This window comes from Tyto alba, unplaced genomic scaffold (assembly GCF_018691265.1).
Source record: "Tyto alba isolate M040663 unplaced genomic scaffold, T.alba_DEE_v4.0 Super-Scaffold_16, whole genome shotgun sequence".
Classification (NCBI taxonomy): domain Eukaryota; kingdom Metazoa; phylum Chordata; class Aves; order Strigiformes; family Tytonidae; genus Tyto; species Tyto alba.
This window is the reverse complement of record NW_024881278.1, coordinates 30,063,932-30,084,993: the sequence shown is the minus strand read 5'-3', so window position 1 is coordinate 30,084,993 and position 21,062 is coordinate 30,063,932. Positions and strand designations below refer to the sequence as shown.

The window sequence follows — 21,062 nt, the reverse complement described above, 5'->3', positions numbered from 1 at the left end:
CTGTATTATGCTGAAATAGATCTATATTGGTGATCCTTAAAGACCTGGATTCAGTATAGAAAATTTTTTCCTCGGCGGGCTTGTTAAATTTGTTTAAAACATTAAAAAACCAAGGAGACAAGAAGTCAGATCTCTATGAAAGGCACTTTGCTTCCAACCTGTGAATCATTAGCAGCACCTAGTGGCCGCAATAAATTAAACAGATTTTCTGGTTGATCATGGATTGAAATACACAGAAATCAGTTCTAAACATTTATCAGCTTATTTACGTGATTAGTTTGAATTACAGCATTACACAGATTCTCTCAAATGCTCGTGTTATTTCTGTAATCCAAGGAACTCCTCCTGCCTGCATCAAGCTGGATTCAGCCCCAAGGGCACTTCATGAAGCCAGGCACTGCCACCAGCACAGTCTCTGAGACACCCGAGCACAGAAACAGGAACCTACATTTTCCACAAGGCTGGAGAGCATCAGGAGAGTTCCCAGAAGCCGCATACCATGTTCACGTGGCATGCAGGAGCATAACCTGGAAGACAGGTGCTCATGCAGCCAAAGAATAATTTTACACAGTGACAACACCCAAGGGAGAGCCTGTGCTGCTGTACCAGTTCAGAAGCAGGAATAGAACAACACTCAGTAACTGAAGATCAATTCCTCCTGCCCGCTCTTGTTCTGACGGGTTCTCAGGGCACAAAATGCACAGTACAGCTGGGACAACCAGAACATCTAAAATAGATTAAAATGTAAAATAGATGAAGCAGACAGAAATCCCCACAAATTTCCAGCTACTGTAGCAGCTGCTTTTTAGTACCAAGAAGAAAAAGAAACCAAAGCAAAGGGAACATACAGATACTTTTATTGCTCACCTTTTTATACAACAGCACACCTTCTGCCATTTTCTTTCACAGCTTGACAATGTTTATGTACACAAAAAACCCAGCAAGAAGCATTATGTGACTTTCAGTAAAGAAAAAAAAAATTAGAACATCAAACTCAGCCAGGCTTTGTTTTCTGCAGCAATAATAAAAGGGCTTCCTCCAGGCAGGAACTAATTTTCCCAGGCCGTAGTGCATTTCTTTAAAAAGACAACCCCCAAAACAAATTGCCCTAGATCTGCTGAGCCAGTGGTATTAACTTGCAAATAAAATAGATTTCAGTTTGTCATTTCTTCTAGCTGATTTCAAGTAAAAATTAGGTTTGGAGGAGGAACAACTTGTTTTGGATGGATGCAGGTCAGTTTGAATTGCTACACCTAACTACAGGCCTACACACACTATCGGTTCACAATTTAGCTTAGTTTTAAATGATCTTTGCAGATTTTGGCGGCAGTCAGTCTTCAGAGTTGAGCAGGTGGGAAAACTTTGTTTAGCAGGAGATAAGGCTACTGAACATGGCATCCACAGTAGAGCTCATATAATAGACAAATAAACTGTTTGTCAGAGAGAGTTCTCTGTGCGTGCGCACATGTGTGTGTAACTTCTTCGTGACTAAAACAAGAGGCCAGCAAGCCAAAAAGCAATACTCAGGACTGGGTTTAGAACATGTAACTGAACAATGATTAGGGGGAAAAAATGCAGAAGTTCTACTGTGTATTATAGTAGACAAATTTGACCAGACAGGTCTTAATATCTCTCTAAATCAAAGCCAGAGGCAAACACAGCAGGTAGCTTCAGAACAAAAGAGTTCTGAGCAGAGGAAACCAGTCCAACATCTAAAAAGCATGGCTATTAGTTGATGTTTAGGGTGCAGTAGGTAGCGATGATGCATTTAATTCAGACAGGTTGAGGGTGGGGGAGGACAGATCTACAGAAAGTTGTACTTTGCTGAAAGTAAAACATTCCCACCCAAAGAGATTCTACCTGCCATGTACAAACCTGTACTAATTCAAGCAGCGATTAAGCCAGGCCTCTGAAACCAGGTTTCTATTATGTGAGCTCTGCTGAAGCAAAAGTTTTTAGCAGCCTCAGCTCGTGAAGTGTCTTCCTTGTCCAAAGCCAGATTGATTATACTGATAACCTCCGTGCTGGAAGTGCTGCTCAAACTGCCCCCCTTGATTAAAGTTCTGTCCACCTCTGCCCCCCCAGCCTCCCCCTTGGCCTCCACGGCCACCACGGCCACCACGGCCACCCCTCCCTCCTCCACGTCCACCCCCTCGGTCACTGTGGGACCCACCATCTTGGTATCTGTTGTCTTGCTGGTAGCCGCTGCCACTACCCCCTTGGTAGCCACTTCCTGAATATGAAGATGACTGGTAGCCACCATAGCCTCCTCCTTGGTAGCCACCGCCGCCACCACCACCGTGGTAGCCACCCGTTTGAAAACCTGCATCTCTGTAGTTGCTCTCCCTGTAGCTGCCATCCTGGTAGCCACCACCTCCACCATCTGTCCAACCTCCTTGAAGCTTGTTTCCTCTTCCGCCTCCTCTGCCGCCATGATCGTAACCTCCACGTCCTCCTCGTCCCCCTCGATCATGACTTCCTTGTTCATGACCTCCTCGCCCTCCGTATGACGAGTCATAGCCTCCTCTTCCTCCTCGGTCATGGCCCCCATGGTCATAACCTCCTCGTCCTCCATATGAGGATTCGTAGCCACCTCTTCCTCCTCTGCCGCCGCCTTGTTGCGGACCAGCCTCTGGTCTTTTCTGCCACGGTGGCATCTCAGGAGGTGGCGGTTCAATTTCATTGGGCCTTCCTCCTCTGTCAGGCACTCTGCCCATTAGCACCTGCAGAGGGAAAGGGAGAACTGCCGTTAGGAGTTTTAATACCTCACAAAAGAGTCACAGTTACTGATACACACCACAGACAGCAGCCGCTCAAGGGTTCTTGCACCAGGACTTCATCGAGGCAAACTTTTGCCTGTTTGAACGTGTAAGACTTTTGTCTCCAATTGGTAAAAATTAAACAGAGATTATCTAGTACTCCAAGCACTGCTAACAAGACAAGTCAGGAGACCTGTTTTTTTGTTCAAACATCAGGCACGCCAGCAGAGGCAGCATCAATACAGTCTTTTGCTAAACTGTTTACCAGTGCAGACTGCTAATCTCAAACAAACGCAAGTACAGTACAACACAGTCCCTCTCCTAACTAGTGCTCTGAATTTCTGTAGAGGTCATTGGCTTGTTAAACAAAGTGCATAGATTTTTACTTTTCAGTAAGAACACACAAAAACCCACGCAATAAACAGGTGTCAAACAGCACTGATCAGAGTTGAGCAAGACTCTAGAGGTCTCAAGCTGTCTAAGGATGCCGTGACATTAAGATTTTAGCAAGACTTAAAATGGGACAGGGCATTTGCATTACTTCAAGTTTTAAAATGATGTAACATAAAATCTTTAATGGAAGCAGGTTACTTTATGTTACTATCTTGGAAAACATTTAATACTGATAATGGAGGTAAGTTAACAGAATATGGATCAGCAGCAGGACAGTATTGCATTCCTAGTAAAACACACATATGGTCTGATGATACAGTCACACCTGTCTTCCCACTTAATTTCTTATATTCTACACTTCAACTACACTAAAAAGGTGCAAAAATTATTTGGGGTGGAGGGGATGTGGTCAAATCAGCACACCACTATTCTATCCTAAATTAATTAGAACTTTACCCGAAATATAGTTGGTATCCAGAAGGCAGAAAAGCATGCATGCACACCCACAAATTTTAAAGTACCAAGTACACTGCTGTACATAGCTATTGAGCTTCAAGTTCAGCACGTGTGCCTCTGTGAGCCTATTACTTCTGTGAAATCATAATTTTTGAAACAAGGTAAATTGCTTAGTCTAAATCATATTCCTACTATGTCATTACTAAAACTACACAATGGACTATAATCTCTTTTATTTGTGTACACGGGGGAACCTAACTTGTAGGAACCTTGCTTTGTGATCTTAATACATTCTGTTTACATAGACCAAAAACACAGTTACTATTTGGGTGTTATTTTAGACACAGTGACAGAATTAGGTAGCAGCAGTGTAATGAGATCAGCAATTCTCGTAAAACAGAACAGGCCTAATCCCACTGAAAGTAATAAATATTTTGGCAATTTTTTATTGCCCCTAAGCAGGGCACTCTGAACCTAAACAGGTGAAACTGCAGTTCCCGTAATGTACTGATGTATCATCTGGAGTACATAAACACCAAGTTTCTTACCCTTAATTTCCAAATTCCACTTAATAATCCTACTTTTTTAAAGACTGTACTACATTCAGATTGCTTAAATATTCATAACGGAACAAGCCATTTGTCACCAAAGGTACCTTATTAATGGCACAGGCAGTCTTCTCTCGGATGGACCCACTGCTTGTTCTCATAATCTTTGACAGATCCTGCCGAGCTGCCAAGAGATTTGCAATGGAAATAGTGCACTTGGTAGATAAGAGGGCACGTTTTGGCTGGTAGACTTTAGCCAGTTTTTCTGTTTGACTCTGTTGGAAAGAAGAACAACAAAACCCAGTCAGCTAAAGTAATAGGAAAGCAATGGGGCACCTCACCAGAAGAATCAAATCAACACTGAAGAACAAGACACTACTGCGAATAGAACAAAAAATAATATAAATAGTGTGAGAGCCATTTTGTAACTAAAAATCACAGCAACAAAGCTAGCTTAATTTGTCAAATTAATTTCTTAAGTATTACAGGAAACACTATTCTGACTGAACTGCCACAACAATGATGATCTGACAGCTTTAAGATTAACAATATATACGTGCAGACTGTATTACTTTTGGGCAAACACAGAATAGAAGTGTGTCATATAGTTATATGAACTACTGCTAATATCTAAAAGATACTGAAACACATCTCTGTCCAGCCTCCAGACCTCCTTCTATGCCTGAACGCTGACCCACACCCATTCCAGTTTGGCTATCATCGCTGCAAAGACTGCATTAACTCTTTCACACTCTTCATTCCACTCAGCTTCTTCACAAAGGCAAGCCATCAAGAGGTACTGGCAGCTCTCAAGTCCTTGTTCTGATTCAGTCTTTTGTCTCACATATGTAGTGCCCAAGCTAGAAATGAGATCCTGCACTTTAACTTTGCCTTGTATGCAAACAGACAACTTCTGCTGCCTTTGGGCATTAAACATATCGGCTTCTTTGAACACCTCAGAAGTATGACAGCAGTGTTCCAACTGACAGACACAACAGAAATCTGTGCTACCAGCCAGGAGTAACATCTGTCTTCAGTTATCAGAGTATGTTAGGATAAACCAGATTGCAATCTGCACAAAGACACAAGGGCTGCTTTTTCTCTGGACCCCAGATGACAGCAGTGGGGACAGGCAAACCAGGTTTTCCAACAAGCCTCTTGACAGAGCAAGAGCTTAGGAGCAAATTTTAAAATCCTAAAATCCCATCTTCCATCTAAAGGCAGAAAACCGGAAAGAGTTGAGAGTATGTATTTCCAAGCAACTCGGTGATAAGTTTTTTGAACCAAAAGTTTCTACTTTTATATTGCAAGTTGAACAGGGTCTATTCAAAATGAAGAAAAACATGCCCATCATTTACCTGACGCTGGCTAAAGACAGGAGAAGCAACAGTATTCACCAGAGCAGCAGTATGTTTTTCCCTAGCAAGTGTGACTGAACTCTGAGCATAGTATTTTGGTGCTATAATATTATTCTTTCAGGTGAAACTTGACATTTTTGAACACAAAAAAACCCCTAATAATAGACTATAAAGTTTTTGCTAGTGTTTCTACTATCTGAAGCATTAACTATTTACTTGTACTACTGTATTCTGATACTTTTCAAATTTTAAAATTTAAAAAAATTTACTGTCATGTAATAAAGCATTGCTAAAATTTACTGTTAAAACAAACTGTATTACATGTCTGAAATACAGTAGTCACATTCTCCAATTTTGTACTGTTATGGTCCTAAAAAAATTTACATTTGCATTTCAATAGACAAAAATGCATGTATACAATTTTTGTGAAAGGATTTCATGTAGCTACTAACATCTCAGAAGTCTCCTAGAAAAAAAACCTAAAGTAGTATGGATTTGGATGCCCAAGCTATAGCACAATTAGAAGTGCCTGCTTTTTAACCTAATCCATACTTTTTCCCATTTTCATTCACTATTAAAATATTTAAACAATCAGATAGTTCTTCAATCTTCTACTAAAAACCCTGAAGAATACAAGGTTTAAGAAATAGTATACCAATATATGTCCTACTCAAGTGATGAAACAGAAAAGGGGAGAGGTCACAGTTTATTATTAAAATAATTGCTTTTTTTTAATAAATCATTTATCAAGAAAAAACACTTAATGATTCATGTGTCACAGTTTATCACTTATAGCTCAGTCTCAAGCACTGCCAGCAGCATAATTAACAGCATGTTAGCAGATCTGGTTTAGTCCTAGAAAAAAAATGGTATTTACTGTCTTTTAAACCTTGTTATTCCTTTTTCACTATGAAATACAGGAAACAGGCAAACCACGTAATTATTTTTAAAACAGAATAAGTATTACATATTCAGAGAGAACAGATATCATGTCACAGCCACTTGCATGGTTCAAAGACAAAAGCAACACATAAAATATTACCCTGGCTATGAGGTAAGAACAAGTAGTGCCTTAGCAGCTTTTCTCATGTGTATCTGTGGAGTTGTGCTTGCAGACACACTTTGCGGTAAGGAAATCTGATCACTGTGGACAGCATAAAGTAAGTTAAAGTAAGATGGCCAACAGGAAGATGCTTTTCTACCATCATACAGAGACAGCACTTAGTGATTCACATTATGGTACTCTGAATGCAAATGGTTGGATCTGTAATCTACTCTTACTATTTTCTTCTAGTGGCCTATTTAACTGTATGTTTTGGCTTTGGTGTATAGTTACACATGGTCTTATTTTACATCATGTTTTAGAATCCAAACAAATCAGTTTTAAGTAAAATACTTTTAGTCATCTTCTTTAGAAACTCAAAGTAGACAACCCCTGTGATTATTTCTTACTCAGGAAGGATGAAACAATGAAGCCGTTTTCCACAGATACTCATTATAAAGCATTACCATCAACCAGGACTTCACAGCAAGTTGTTTGTACCTTAGCTCTATCTGACCAGCCAAAGGACTGCACAGTAACATCCAAACGTTTCACTAACAGTTTTCTTCGGACTTCGTATTCATTGACTATGGCTTGATTAATTGCTTCGATTTTTTCCTGAAACAAAAAATTTGCAAACATAACCATTTTTATAAAATAATAAACTATGTGGATGGAAGAGAACAAGACACACAGAGATATTAAACGGGACTTAAGCCCCCAATTATCTACCTTGCCAAAGGGGCTCACAGCAAGCTATGCCTCCTAATACTATTTTCCTGAAGGCTTCAAAGGCTCTGTCTCCTCATGTTCAGCCTTCTACCATTTCTAACAGCACAGCTGTCTGTTTCTTAGAATGGACATAAAAACTGCACGCACTGGTGAGGCATTTCTCAGCACTCACCAGGACAGAGAAGCGGAAGTGAGAAACTACTACATGCAACAAGGTGAAGGAGGTGCAAGGACATATATAAGTCCTAGGGACTAGAGTGTCCTTGCTTTCTTGAAAAGTAGCAAGTTTAAGGACAAAGACAGAGGACTAAGAGTAGTAAAGTACTGTAAGAGGATCTTGATTAAAGCACAGTCTGCATACAGACAAGACATCAAAGTGTCCTATGGGGAAAAGCGATCTCTAGAAACACACCTGGTAGCAGGCAGTGGTCTAGCCTGAGCAACAGTTGAGATATGCACCATTAAGGGAATAATTTATGTATTGACTGAAGCCTGGCTGGAGGGGGGCAGTTTGGCTCACTTTCAGCCTCAACAATACAAGCACTGAAGGAGGCAAACTGTTGGGAGTAGATAGGCAAGAGACATGAGAGACTAGACTCAGTCTTGCAGCAGTAGCCACAGCTTTGTGCTGGAACAGCAGCAGTATCTAACCCAGACACCATCCTTCTAGAACTGCAGGTGACAAAACCCAGCTGGAAGTGATTATGCCTCTGCTACTGGGCGTACAGTCTCTCCCAGCTTCCACCTGCACACTCACTGCTTCTTGGAGAAGAGGCTGTGAAGGAAGCAGACTACTCCAGCAGGACAGAAAGGGAGGAGGGAACAATGGGAAGACCCAGAGGTTAGCTGGAAAGAAGCTGCAGGAGGGGATGTGACACGATCTCAGCAAGGCTAGGCCACGCAGACAGTGCTAGCAAGGGGCAGGAGAGGAAAGCTTAAGCTACTGCAGAAGCATGCAGGTCAGCACCATCACCATACATCTCCTTTATTTTGGAAAACTTTTGCCTGCAACTGGACATAAAGATTCACGAGCCCAAGATCTTATCAGTTGTTGAACGTTTATTGTACCAACATATATGTAAAATACTGCAAGAAATGGTCTCATCTTCAGGAATAGATGAGAAAAATCATTTTGCAACATTACACATGGAATCAAGATCAAACTTTATATACTTGGAAAAGGGAAATGGGACTCTAACACCTGCAACTACTTACCCAGTGAGCTGGTCCCAGTTGTTTCTTCAATAAAGGTTTTCCAACATGATTAGGTGGAACCTTTGCTAGGGTTTCCTTCAGCTGTTAGGAGACATATAAAAATGTAAGCATTGGCTAAAAACAAAAAAATTAGCTTTTCAAGATTCAAATTACAGGACAGGACCCTTGGACAGCTGTAGGCATGACAGAGCTACCTCCAATATCAAGCTGTTTTCTCTGGGACAGACAACTAAGCACACTTTTGGAAAGCAACTATTTTTATACTTCTGGTACTCAGCTATAATCATTTAAAAATTAGCACAAGGGACTATAGAATAGATCTACAGCTAAAATGAGGTACAGCTCCCCTTGAAGATACAGGGTTTATTCTACACATCATCTCTAATTCAGAAAAAAACCCCACGCTTGTATCAAATAGGTTGTATTAAGACTATGTGAAATGTAACATGACCCAAAGAAGGGCCCCTCTTTACAATCAAAAGAAAATCTTCAATATGAAAATTTAAATTTAATTTGCATTTTAAAAGTTTGGGCACAACTTAGGTTATCTCAAATCTCAGAATTTGAGGATTTCAGGGGAAAGAAATGGAGTAGCAGCAACAAAAACTTGGATCAAAGCAGGCTGGAGTTATAAAAGCACTTTTCCACTGCTGCAAACCATATTTTTCAACTTCCTTTGCTGTTCATTCCAGCAACTGATTTAATACATTCAGTGACCTGGTTTTCCAAAGTTGCTGAGCCCAATTTGTTTAACTTGAAGATTTTAAAATCAAGTGCTTTCAGAATAGCAGAGGTAGCAGTTCATTCAAGTATCAGTAGTTTATTTTTTTAATGTGGTGGATCATTAGCAAAAAGAGTGAATTTTATAAAGATCCTACTCCATACTATACAATATATGTCTGAGAAACAAAAACAAAAAAACAAAAAAAGCCACAAACCCCACTTTGTTTGATTTTCACATGCTAGGTAAGAATATTGCCATTCTAAGACTCACTTTTTAAAAACAAGAAAACTTTAGTGTGATCTCATTATAACTATTAGCCTACAATCAAGAGTAAAATTTTCACTCTATGTTATTTAAGTTTTCACATTTTACTCAACTTCATGATGTATTTTCATTTACAAGGTGAAATAAGCTTTTTGGTTATTAGTCAGCTTTGCCTTCTCCTTCTCAAATACTACCAACATCTGAAGTATTCTGATTGTAAGTACCACAGCTATATACGATTTCTAAAAAATCCTGTAGGTTAGAAATTCATGATGTATTTTATTAATCTATAAAGACTGTTCTAGTTTTGGTTTGTTTTTTTTTTTTTTTTTTTTCCTATCATAACCATCTATGGATATAAATCAATGAGGTAACATTCATTTAACCTTAATGATTTTGCAAGTGTATGCAAATTTGACTTTAAAGCAAGACAATGTAAAAGAAAAGTCAATCAGTAAAACATAACAGAATTCCCAGATGAAGGGAAGATGAACGATTTTGATCTACTTTGAATTCTGTGTTTTTACAGTCTCTTTCACTGGCAAAGCTTGCTAGCATTGTTCATTGTTATATTTTCTACCTTTCTATAAAAACAGAAGCACAGGTTTTTTATTGTATCTATCCATTTAATGCCCAAACCAGAAAACAAATTGCTTCCATTCTACACCTTGGAATTCTGCTGGAAAATCATCTTCCTCTTCTTAATCAAGACAATCCAAACTGATTTCTTGCAAAGAAATAAAGCACTATTTTCAGTTGCTTGGACTTGTTTAAGTACAATGCAACTAAAAGGTTAGTCAAAAAACTCCTCTGAAAGTATTTTGGGGAGCTTTGTAATCATATGTGTTCTTTAAAGTTCACAAAGGTTCTCTTCTGCCGTTCTGTTCTCTCCTATCTGCAAGTTAAGCTATTCAACGTAACTTAAAAACTTTCTGTTCCCCACCTTAGGTCTGTGCACTAGACAGACCACTCCATTTCTCTGCTGTATAAAAATTACTCAAACAAAAGTAAATTTCTTTAAACAAAACCCACAACTTGGAGAACACATACATGTAAAAGAACAAAAAATAATGGAACCACAAGAACTGATGAAGCCTTAGGGAAAAGGTGTAAACTTGACTTTAGTTACAACACCTTTTAACCTAAACATTTTTAAAACAGTAGGTTTCTGTAAAAATTTACTTTAAGTGTATTTCTTGGAATACGTTTCTCCTTAACATTCTTACTGAGGCCTAAGCCCAGCATCTTCCATGTCTTCTGCAACAGGTGATGACACTAAAACCTAGACCAGTAAGAAATATCTCACCCTGTAAGGTAATGATAGCAGTAGTCCCTGACCTCGTGCCTTGGCGTGGAAAAAGCCTTTAAATTCATTTTCAAAACCCTGATTCTTGGCATACTCAGTAACCCATGTTAATTCTCCTTCACAATCAAACACTAGAGTTTCACAAAAGGAAAATCTCTCCCTGTTAGCAAAACTATCTTCCATCAAAACAGTAACATCATAAATATTCTAGTTTTGTTCCTTTGAATCTTACTTTTTTTTCAATTCCACTGAAGAACTGGAACATCGTTATGTTGGCTGGAGGCTTGGACATGCCTAAAGCAATACATATGCCTTTTAGCTCCTGAAAGACTTCACTGCCACCTCCTTCCTGTGCTTTTTTAGGAGGGGCGTTCACACACAGCATTCTGGCAGCTTCCAGTTCTGAGATGAGGTATGCTGGGTAAGAAAAATTAGATTTCAGCATCAGATATAGCCGAGTTAAATTATTTTAGAACCAGTAAGAACTCAAGTGCTTACAACCAACAAATGTGCAAATGGGACTGTTTTAGAAAGAGTTAGGGCTGTAATTTTGGTATCTACAGAACGCTCATATTTCTAATAATCCCTGAGCCCAGTGCTAGAAACACAACAAACAGGAGAAAGTTTTTGCACAACCAATTAAAGCCTGGAAAAAACCCTCTATGATTCCGACAGGTATTAATCTCAAGAGTTCAACAGAGCGCAGCTCTTTTCCTTCAGGCTTTGCCCAGCAAAGACAGGAGACTAGGAACAGGGAAATAAGCAGGATGAGGGACTGTGACATGCACTTTAAACTAGACAAGCAAGCACTCCTCAAGGCTCTAGGAACCAAGCAAAGAAATGAGTAGAGAGAAGTGAAATGTTGAATGACTCTCCTCTACTTCCTAAGGCAAGATGCAGAGTGAAAAAGTAACTCCCCTTTTAAAAGTACTATTGGGAATTCAGGTTTGTTACAACTCCAGAAAGGAAGGCAATAAGTGATGAAATAGAAGCTAGAATGCCCGTAGTGCTCTTCAATATCAGAACTGCAAGAGCCTGCCATCACATTGTAACTCTTTTATCAAACAAAAAAAATATTAAACTCACAATTTCTGAACATGATATACACCCAAAATTTCAGCAACACATGTTGGTTACAGTGATATAAATTTAGCACATAGCCTTTGCTTGCAGTTGTCACGTTAAAATTTGAATTGAATTGAAGAAATACACAGGTTTAACAATACTTCTATCACGAATCATACTGGATGACCATAACAATAACGTAAATAATTACTTCTAAAAGTAAGGAATAAATAATAGATACTGCACTGATAAATACAGACTTGTGATCAGGGATATAAACCCGTGGCTACACAAAAGCAGCTTAGTACCTATAAAATCAGGACGTATAAAATCGGGACAGATCAACAGATTAAGAAATAAACCAAAACATTTTAGTGATCTCTAGAATTTCTTCTAGATCTCCAGAATGTCTTCTGCTAAAGACATGGAACACCCTGTAAATGATAAAATTCTTAAAATATGTAAAGCAGTGAAGAATTCTTTGTAAGTTCTTTCAGTGGTATTTTATACAAATTTTTCTTGTATTCAACTTCCAATTATTTACACTCTGTTAGTACCTCCTGAAAAAGAAACTAGCAGCAGAATTTTGTTTCAAGAATTCAGAGATCATATTCAAGCTACCTTCAACCTCCTCTGACAAAGACTGAAATTTTTAAGTCTATCACTGTAAGACATAAATATTCTCCAGATACTGATTCTTTTTTTGCAGACCTTTTCTGAATCAGCTTGAAAGTCCAGATTCCAGTATTTAACATTGTATTCTAGTGATGTTGCACGCCAAGATAATCCTAACTGCTTACGTTTATTTGGTGCTTTCCTCTCCCAGCAATACTGTCACATCTTCCATTTGACATAAACTGTGCTGCATTTTGTTAAAATGTAAAATAACCTAGCATTCCATTAAAGAAGGTTATTCTGTTTCTCCTGAAAAATATCTGGTTTTATGGCTCACATATAACAGGATATCTAATAAGCAAAAGGAGTTTGGCATCTATTTCAATTCCACATTTGACAGTAAACACAGTATTCCTGCCAGACGGGGTACCAGAGTTCAGCTTCTGAACATGGCCTTGTATTACCAAAAGGTACATGACAGAGGACCTCTGGGATAAACTGTGTGTCACAGACAAGCCGAATTTATTGAATGGCTTATCTTACAGAGAATAAACTGAAGGGCAGATTGTTTGAGAAGGGCAGATATTTTAAATACAATAATTACACCTCACTTCATCCGACATTTTTGAATGTCTATCAAAACAAGTTCAGATAAAGTCTTACTACTCATCTTTCTCCTACTGTTGAAATACAGAAACCTAGTCTGCAATTAATTTCTTACATCTCAGCTGCAGGTAGAACCAAATTTCTGTTTTGAAAAGTTAAAGAATCAGCAGCAACTGAGGAAGCAAATAAAACATTAATTTATGTTGAATTTAAGATCAAATTAAAATTAGTATTACAATTTCTGACACTTGTAAAAAAATTTTTTTTTTCAGTATGAATCAACATCACAGACATTTTCCAAATTTAAGTACTATTTCTTCTCCTCTAACACTTCCTAAGCAGGGATAAAATCAGTTTAAGTATTGAGATCTGCTGGGTTGAAAAGTAAAGGGAAGACATCACAATTGCTACTGCTAATTTCTTTTCAATCAGCAGAAAGCAACAGAGAAGCTATTTGCTGAGGGAGATGATCAAATGAACTGGGAGTTGGAATAAACATTTTCTCTTTTTCACAACAATTCCAATTGTCAGATTGTAGGAAAATGCAAGTCTTATTACACCTTGCAAGTCATCATGGTGCGGGCTCCAAAATCATGATGTATCTGATATTAGTGGTCATTTTTACAACCCTTCTATACAAAGTTCAGTGGCAAAATCCTGGCAGAAGTCTTCAAGTTAGTCCCTTTTTGGAGAACCTTTTGAGAAGTAATAGGACAGGCTTTTTGCTAGTTAATGTGAAAAAGATTAGTACTCAGAATATTTTCCATCATATACTGACTACAGAGTAATTGGCAAAATTGAGACCCAAAAGTATAATAGTCTGACACTATAAATTACAGAGATAAACAATTCATAATTTTAGCTGTTTTTATATATTGTGGTAAATAAAACAGTATCTCATTAAGAGTAAGAAATAATACTATGATTCTTGCACAAAACCAATTTGCTTGCAAGCACCCTTTTAACTTACTGAGCAGCAAGAGACAGTTCTTTTGATTATGAAGGCGTTTTGTCACTTCTCCTGATGTTAATGATGTATATGGACAGTTCATTTCAGCCAGCAACCCACTCATTTCAAGTTGAAATTCTTCTGCTTCGTTTGGACCTTAGAAAGAAAAGAATAATTTGTTTAGTTAACATATATATCTGGCTATGATCAGAATTAATTACTTTTAAAAAATTTAAATCATGCTTTGCTCCAGTTGCTGTTTAACACTGAAACCCCAGTTTTAATGGAAGTCAAATGCTTTCCTTGGGTTTCTCAAAGACACAGCACAACCTATTTGGAGCCATGATATTCCTCATTATTGTAAAATTACATTTCACTGACAGCTCTTCCCAACTACAACAGACAGCCACTGGCAACTTCCACAGTGAAAAGTGACATTAAAAATATCACAAATTTTACAGGGGTACTTTAAGTATCAACTAATTCTTCCCACTACAAATATGTTAGATAGTTCTGATAAAGTTATGAATAATACGGTTTGAGCTCTCATGTTTTTACTGCTTCTCCCTGTAAGCTCACATTTGTCAACTGATGTTACTTGATACCAATATCCTTTAAAAATAATTGAGTCGTGTAAAACAAAGCTTAGACTGATATTTGTGTCAGACACTAGTGAATCTAATCTGAATTTGCTAAGCCAAGTTATGCAAAAAATAGTGCTTAATGAGGGGTAACAGTTTTTCTTCTTTTGAAAAGAGACTTCAACCCAAAACGTCTGCAATTTATAAACTCAAGTCACACAAAACGAAGGTAGAACTTGATGCTACTCCAAATAAAAGGTTCCTATCACTGTGTTAAGGTAATTTGAAATAGGAGTTAGAACACTTCTGGGTTGTCTTTTTACACAAAACTTACAGTAGGAACCCTATGCTACTAGAAGAGGTGAGATGCTGTATCAATAGAGAGAGAGTCAAATACACTTAGAGAAGGCAGGATGGACATGTCAAAAACAGAGAGAGGAAAAGAACAAATGTTGAGGTGAAAGGCAGCAAACTTTGGCCACCAAGTAGATGGAAAGTTAAACTTGTAAAGGCACTATAAGTTCATAACTTTAGATACTCAGAAGTACATATTATCATACCAATTTCACAATTTAATCTGTAGAATGTCATGACTAGTTGACCAAAAATAACATATTTTGAAAACTAAGATTTGCCTCCTCCACCAAAACAATAAAACAAACATACATTTCATTATTAGATATTATTAGATACTAGGAAGAAATTCTTTCCTGTGAGGGTGGTGAGGCACTGGCACAGGCTGCCCAGAGCAGCTGTGGCTGCCCCCTCCCTGGAAGGGTTCAAGGCCAGGTTGGACGGGGCTGGGAGCCCCCTGGGCTGGGGGAAGGTGTCCCTGTACATAGGGGGGGGGTTGGGACTAGGTGATTTTAAGGTTCCTTCCAACTCAAATCGTTCTATGATTTTCAGGTTCATTCTCATAGAGCGTTTCATAAAGAGTGAAAAATACATCGTGAACACAGAGTCGAGATAACCAATAATTAAAAGAAAATATGGCTACTGTAGTCATGAGAATGTTTCCCTTAACGGTAGGTATTTCTTACATCAAAATCAGAAACAGAAGCATTGAAACAAAAGCATTCTCATGATCTAATTAAAAAAAACCCACCCCACTAATCTTTCCTTAAATTCATCCAAGAACTTCAAAAAAACTCTACAGTTGAACAATTAAAAGAAAAAGCTAATTTCAGAAGAAAGACTGCTTGATCCTCACTTATTTCAACCTCCACTGGCTGTTCATTATACAAGCTTGAGGTAGAAAATAACCAAAATCTGACAGCATGCAGACAACACTCCCTGGTACAAGTGATTTAACAATCATGAGCCCAAACCTTTATGGCATGCAAGAACACACATTAAGTGCACTTTTGTGCTAGAGTTATGGCTACTTACTGTTAGTTGCCTGCACATTTTCCTCTAGTTTACAGAATAGCCGTAACTCAGACACCAACCAAGCACAGAGTTTGGTGAATTCAGGGGAACTGGCTCCACGAGAGACTGCCTGAGCCAGCGCTCCGTCATCTAACAATGGACCTTTGTAACTGACAAGTAAAACAACAAAAGCGCAGTTTATTAACATTTGTTATGACTTACATCCGGTGATAGATTTGGTTTACGCTGTATACGTATTGAGGGCGACACCCTCATCACACCTGCAGTGTTCAACATCTAAACTGATAAGATTCTTGCACTGAACTGTAAGAAAAAGCATATTGAAAACATCTGAGTAAACTCGGTGCTTCCATGCACATTAGCTTGCTGCCAAAGAGACTGTGTCACAAATTACCATCATCAAAGATTTCATCCTGGGGACCTTTATCACATACACAGCGGCAACTTCTCTGCCTCTACCTGTTGAAGATGTTACTTACAATGTAACTATCATGGGCAACTGCAGTTTCAAAATATCATTCTGGAGCGCTGCTTTACGGTATGTTGAATAATTACTGCTGAACTAGTGCATCTTTTCTGTTGTTTCCTATCATGTATTAAAGGACTGCCAAGCAAAACAAAGCCTTCGATACAAATGTTACAAAATTCATTTGCAAAACACCATCCTCTTTTGAAAAATTACCTTCTTAAACAGGCACAAGAAAAATAAATAGAATTAGTTTTGCATAACCAAAAAAAGCCAAATTCAGGCCCAGTGTAAGAAAGCATGAGTCCCACAGATCAGGTCTTAGACGACATAGTTTTCAGGACATCTGCTTACTGATACTCTGTCAGGGGGAGGAAGAAGAGTAGGGAGAAGACTGCCTTATTAACCAGGTAGAAGCACAAAATCAGATCTTACCAGAGTATTTAAGAAAAAAAAAAAAAAAGAAGGTACAGTATTATTTTGATATACTGCATCCAAAACAGAAAGACATCCAAGAATGAGCATAACCAACTAAAATCCCTCTTTCCAACTTCCAGGTAAAGTCACCCACTATGTCACAACAATCCAGTGAGTCCAGTCAACTCTTGGCAAACCTCAGAAGTAAAAAAAATAATCTCTCAAAGAACAAACTAAAATGTTATTCTCCACACTTTGTTTCTTGTGCTTAACATTGTGTATAAAGGATTTGGACTTCACCGTAACAGCCTGTTACTTCATCCAACCAAAATGAAGAAGCCACACTCAAAAATAACTTTTACCTGACAAGAGCAGCTCCATTAGTGACACGGAGTTAATGTACTAGCAGCTGGTGGGAAGCTGTAATCTGATGTATTGCAACCCCACTACATTACCACAGTAGGCTTGACAATTCCAACAGGCTAATTAGAAGAAATTTAAGTCCCCTCCTACGGACGTTTCAGACCTACACATGTACAGGAACATCTGAGACTCAGAACAGAAACATCCAGTTTATAGATCAAAGTAGAAGGGAAGTGATGACAAGCCTTTTGCTTTGGCAAGATCTGGATTTAAGTCACTGGTCACGTTAGAGGCCCCTTTTCTAGAATTTTTCTTTGACAGATACAACATCTTGACTTTGTTATCTCTGGTCATTATGCCTTCAGCTACACAGTAGTTGGCCAGTAATCCAATTTGCATATTCCTGACTGCAAACAGCTTTTTCCTTCCATTCCTGCCAATGGCACATGTTCTAGAGATACACTCCTCTTTTGGTAATATTATGCTACAGAGTTTGTTTACTTTTTTGATAGTTCAACGGACTGATTTACAAGGCAAGCGGCCACTATTTGAGCACCTCAAGCACAAATCCAAAAAGAAACAACTATTTGATGTGTAATTCTATTAAAAAAAATATAATCAAGTAATATATTAGAAACGTCTTCAGTATCTAGTTAGAAAAAATAAGTTGAACTGTGAAGGATCATGGAGCTACTGCCAAAGCTTAAAACCTCAAACACCCCAGTCTTTCCAGACACAAGGAAACTGCAGTCATTTAGACACATGCAGTAGTTTTCCCAGTTGTTGCTAATACTATTGAAGCCTCATGTCTTTCACCCTCCAAATTTTCTTTTCAACCACTTGGTTGATACAGTTTATTTTTTAATCTGCTTTCACTGTTTGCTTTATTTATGTCAAAAATCATCAGCAACGCTGCCTGTAATTACATAGATAAAAAACACAATTCACAGCTTCAAACCACTAACATCCTTTTAAACATATGGCAGAAAGAAGCCGATCACAGTATGTGCATCATGGCAGAGAACTTTTCACATTTCAGTCACAGAAATACCTATCAAAACAGGAGCCTGTTTGTCAAGCTTTGGAGCTACCATCACCAACTTAGCCTGGAAATATACTCTTTGTTGAAGTATAATGACTCTAGCCGCAAAGTGATTTATGGGAATGTGGCTAATGTGAGTAAATACAGCTGTTTGCACAGCAGCAGCAGCAAACCTGTAACTGCCTCTTGTCTGAACTCTCAACACCTTACAGACACGCAAGCTTACAGTAGGGCATGTTCTCCTTGCTCTCCCTTTCATATTTATGTAACATTTACTGACTCTGACAGAGTAGCAGGCTTAAGCAACAGGAGTTTCCTGGGATATACTATATTCAAAAGAAACGAAAAAATACTCTGTAGTCACACTTTTTTTTGGTTGTCATTTTTCACTAAATATGAAGCCTAAAAGACCTCATCTCCCCTGACTTCTCTCTCCCTTCCCCACCCTCAGCTCGGGCCGCTCCCCCGAACGGCGGGGCCACCGAGGGGACGGCATCACGAAGCTGAAGGAGACCCGCACTCACCCAGAGACAAAACCGCTCGCAAAGGCCGCACAGCCCAACGCGCCCGCCTGCTCGGCCTCGGGGCTCCCCTCAGGCCCGCCCGGCACCGCCCCCAGCCCCGCTGCGGAGGCGGCACCGCAGCTCTGACCAAAAGGGACGGCTCCGGCTGCTGCCCGGGGCCGGGGCGACACCGGGCCTCGCCTGCCCCGGGCGCGCAGCCGCCCTTCCCCACGCCACGGGCCCACACCGGGGCCACCCTCCCGTTTCCGGCCCCACTAGTGGCGGCCGTGCGCCCGCCCGCCCCAGCGCCGGGACGGAGCGTCGCTCGGCCCCCGGCACTTACCCCAGGTCCTCCAGCGACTCCAGCACGTCGCTCTCCAGGAGCTCGAACTCCATCCTGCGGCGGGGCACGGAGGAAGAACCTGCGAGACAGAGGGACTCAGCGCCCCCGGTAGCCGCACTCCCGCCGCCCCTCTCCGCCCAGCCCAGTCCGGCCCGGCCCCGCGGAGGGGGCCCAACGGCCGCCCCCCTCCCCCACCGCGCGGTGCGGAGGGAGCGCAGAGCCCCCTGCGCGTTCCCGTCGCGCCCCCACGCGCGGCGGCCCCACGTACGCTGCTCGCACGCTGCTGCGCCGCCGACTGCCGGGCTGGCATGTCAGGGCGGGGACGGGGGCGGGGGAGGGAGGGGCAGGTCCCCGGCCTGACCCCTCACCCGGCTTCCCTCGGGCCGCCCCGCCGCCGTGCCTGATCGGTGCCGCCTCCCCCCGCGGCGGCTTGCTGCCTACCCATCGCGGCCAGGAAGCGCTCATAAACGGAGGCGCGAGCGGGAGGACGGGCGCCGGGTTGTTGGAGTTGTTTTTTTTTTTTTTTTCTGTGGGGAAGGAGCCCGGGGCGAGCGCAAGATCTCACGTTTCTGTTCAGGCAGCACGTCGGGCAGGCCCGGGAGGAAGGACCCCACCACCGCCACCCACGCTGGAATGTGCTGCGGCGAGCGGTGTCGCGGCAACAGGCGGCGGGGGACGGGGCGGCGGAAGGGTCAAACTGAGTCAGAGAGCGAGTGCGCGCTTCCCCACCCGGGGGCGACCCGCGGGACCACAATTCCCAGCATGCCGGGTGCCCACGGGGCCGCTTCCCGCCGCTTATGGCGGGCCGGGGCCGCCGGGTGGAGGCGGGGGCTTGGGGTCGCGGTTGCGGGGGGAGGGGGGGAAATAAAATTAATAAATTGAAATCGCCGCTTCCACGGGTGTCGTTTCTCCCTAGGCGGGCTTGCGGCAGCCGGGGGGCGGTGGCTGAAGGAACGAGAGGCGGTGTCCGGCTGGTGATGTGGCTTTTGAGGACGCTGAAGCGGTGCTGGCCGCAGCAGCGCCCGCCCGGCTTTGTGCTGACGCTGCAACTCCTTCAGGCAATGCTCTGACAGCTTTTTAAAATTTATTTTATTATTTTAAACTTTGAGGTCAGAGGAGGGGTGTAATACAATTCTTTCAGTTGCTTAGTTGCCAGCGTCTTCAGGAGAAAAAGCCCAGCACGTGGATAAAGATGCATCATTAACAATGAAAAACTCAATTATAGTATCATAGAGGATAATTTTGCTTGCTCTTCCTAGTTCTCTTACGCAGCATTGCCATACTGCCCGGGGTGCAGCAGATCCACAGAAAGCACATCGGTACTAAAAAAGGAGCATGGATAAGAGAGCAAAGTATGTTGTAACAGCTAGGCCATGCCAGGGAAAGCCAAAGGCGCTCGTGCCAAAAATAATCACAGTTCGTCACCAGCAGCAAGTTGATGCTCCAGCAGAGGAGCCCTGGCTGCCTGTACTTCATGAAATTGCCCTTGGTAGGCTTAAAAAAGAGAAGCTGAGGTCAAATAAAGTGGAATCTTGTAGCCTTGAGATAGGTAGAAGGACAAACAGTATCTTGAAGGGCTAGAAATAAGAAACTTCACTAACAGACTAATAGAATCAGTCACTGGTTCTATTAAAGATTGGTCAGTCTAAACCTTTAGGGGAAAATTACCTCCTGAAGACTAAAAATGTGAAAGGAATAATACGGGCATTCCTGTTTCCTTGTGTTGGTAATGGGTGGCCATAGGCTATTTCAATTTTTTAAAAAACAAAAACCAGATTAAGGTTCCTGGCAAGGTGCCTTACCACTGCTGGGCTAAGCTTGGCCATAAGAATTTCCTGCTTTTTCTTTAGTCCATTCATTTTGGATTTATTCAAAGCATCTCAGGTGTTCTGCCTGGGAACCTTGCCTGGGTGGGTAGTCTAAGTT

At 40.9% G+C, this 21,062-nt stretch overlaps 1 protein-coding gene across 6 annotated transcripts; it reads right to left on the bottom strand.

The window, feature by feature from the left end:
- Positions 1 to 840: 840 nt before the first annotated feature.
- FAM98A (family with sequence similarity 98 member A) lies at positions 841 to 19,708 on the bottom strand. Of its 6 annotated transcripts, none has more exons than XM_042789544.1 (9): positions 19,578 to 19,700; positions 19,137 to 19,215; positions 16,003 to 16,151; positions 14,054 to 14,188; positions 11,030 to 11,214; positions 8,504 to 8,584; positions 7,058 to 7,174; positions 4,264 to 4,431; positions 841 to 2,723 (listed from the first exon to the last, which is right to left on the bottom strand). In XM_042789544.1, exons 1-9 carry the CDS (start codon positions 19,579 to 19,581, stop codon positions 1,965 to 1,967), a joined length of 1,677 nt encoding a protein of 558 aa, XP_042645478.1. In that variant the 5' UTR covers positions 19,582 to 19,700; the 3' UTR covers positions 841 to 1,964. The 6 variants fall into 6 exon arrangements, with proteins under 6 accessions (XP_042645478.1, XP_042645479.1, XP_042645477.1 ...); XM_042789545.1 differs by lacking the exon at positions 19,578 to 19,700 and adding an exon at positions 19,405 to 19,520; XM_042789543.1 differs by lacking the exon at positions 19,578 to 19,700 and adding an exon at positions 19,332 to 19,430.
- Positions 19,709 to 21,062: the final 1,354 nt, after the last annotated feature.

What these genes read in the sequence shown, in the direction of transcription:
- FAM98A (XM_042789544.1), bottom strand. An exon ending in GAGTCGCTGGAGGACCTGGG is followed by an intron (nt 16,152 to 19,136) that starts GTAAGTGCCGGG and finishes TTTACTTGTCAG; the next exon opens with TTACAAAGGTCCATTGTTAG. An exon ending in AAATGTGCAGGCAACTAACA is followed by an intron (nt 14,189 to 16,002) that starts GTAAGTAGCCAT and finishes TTTCTTTCTAAG; the next exon opens with GTCCAAACGAAGCAGAAGAA.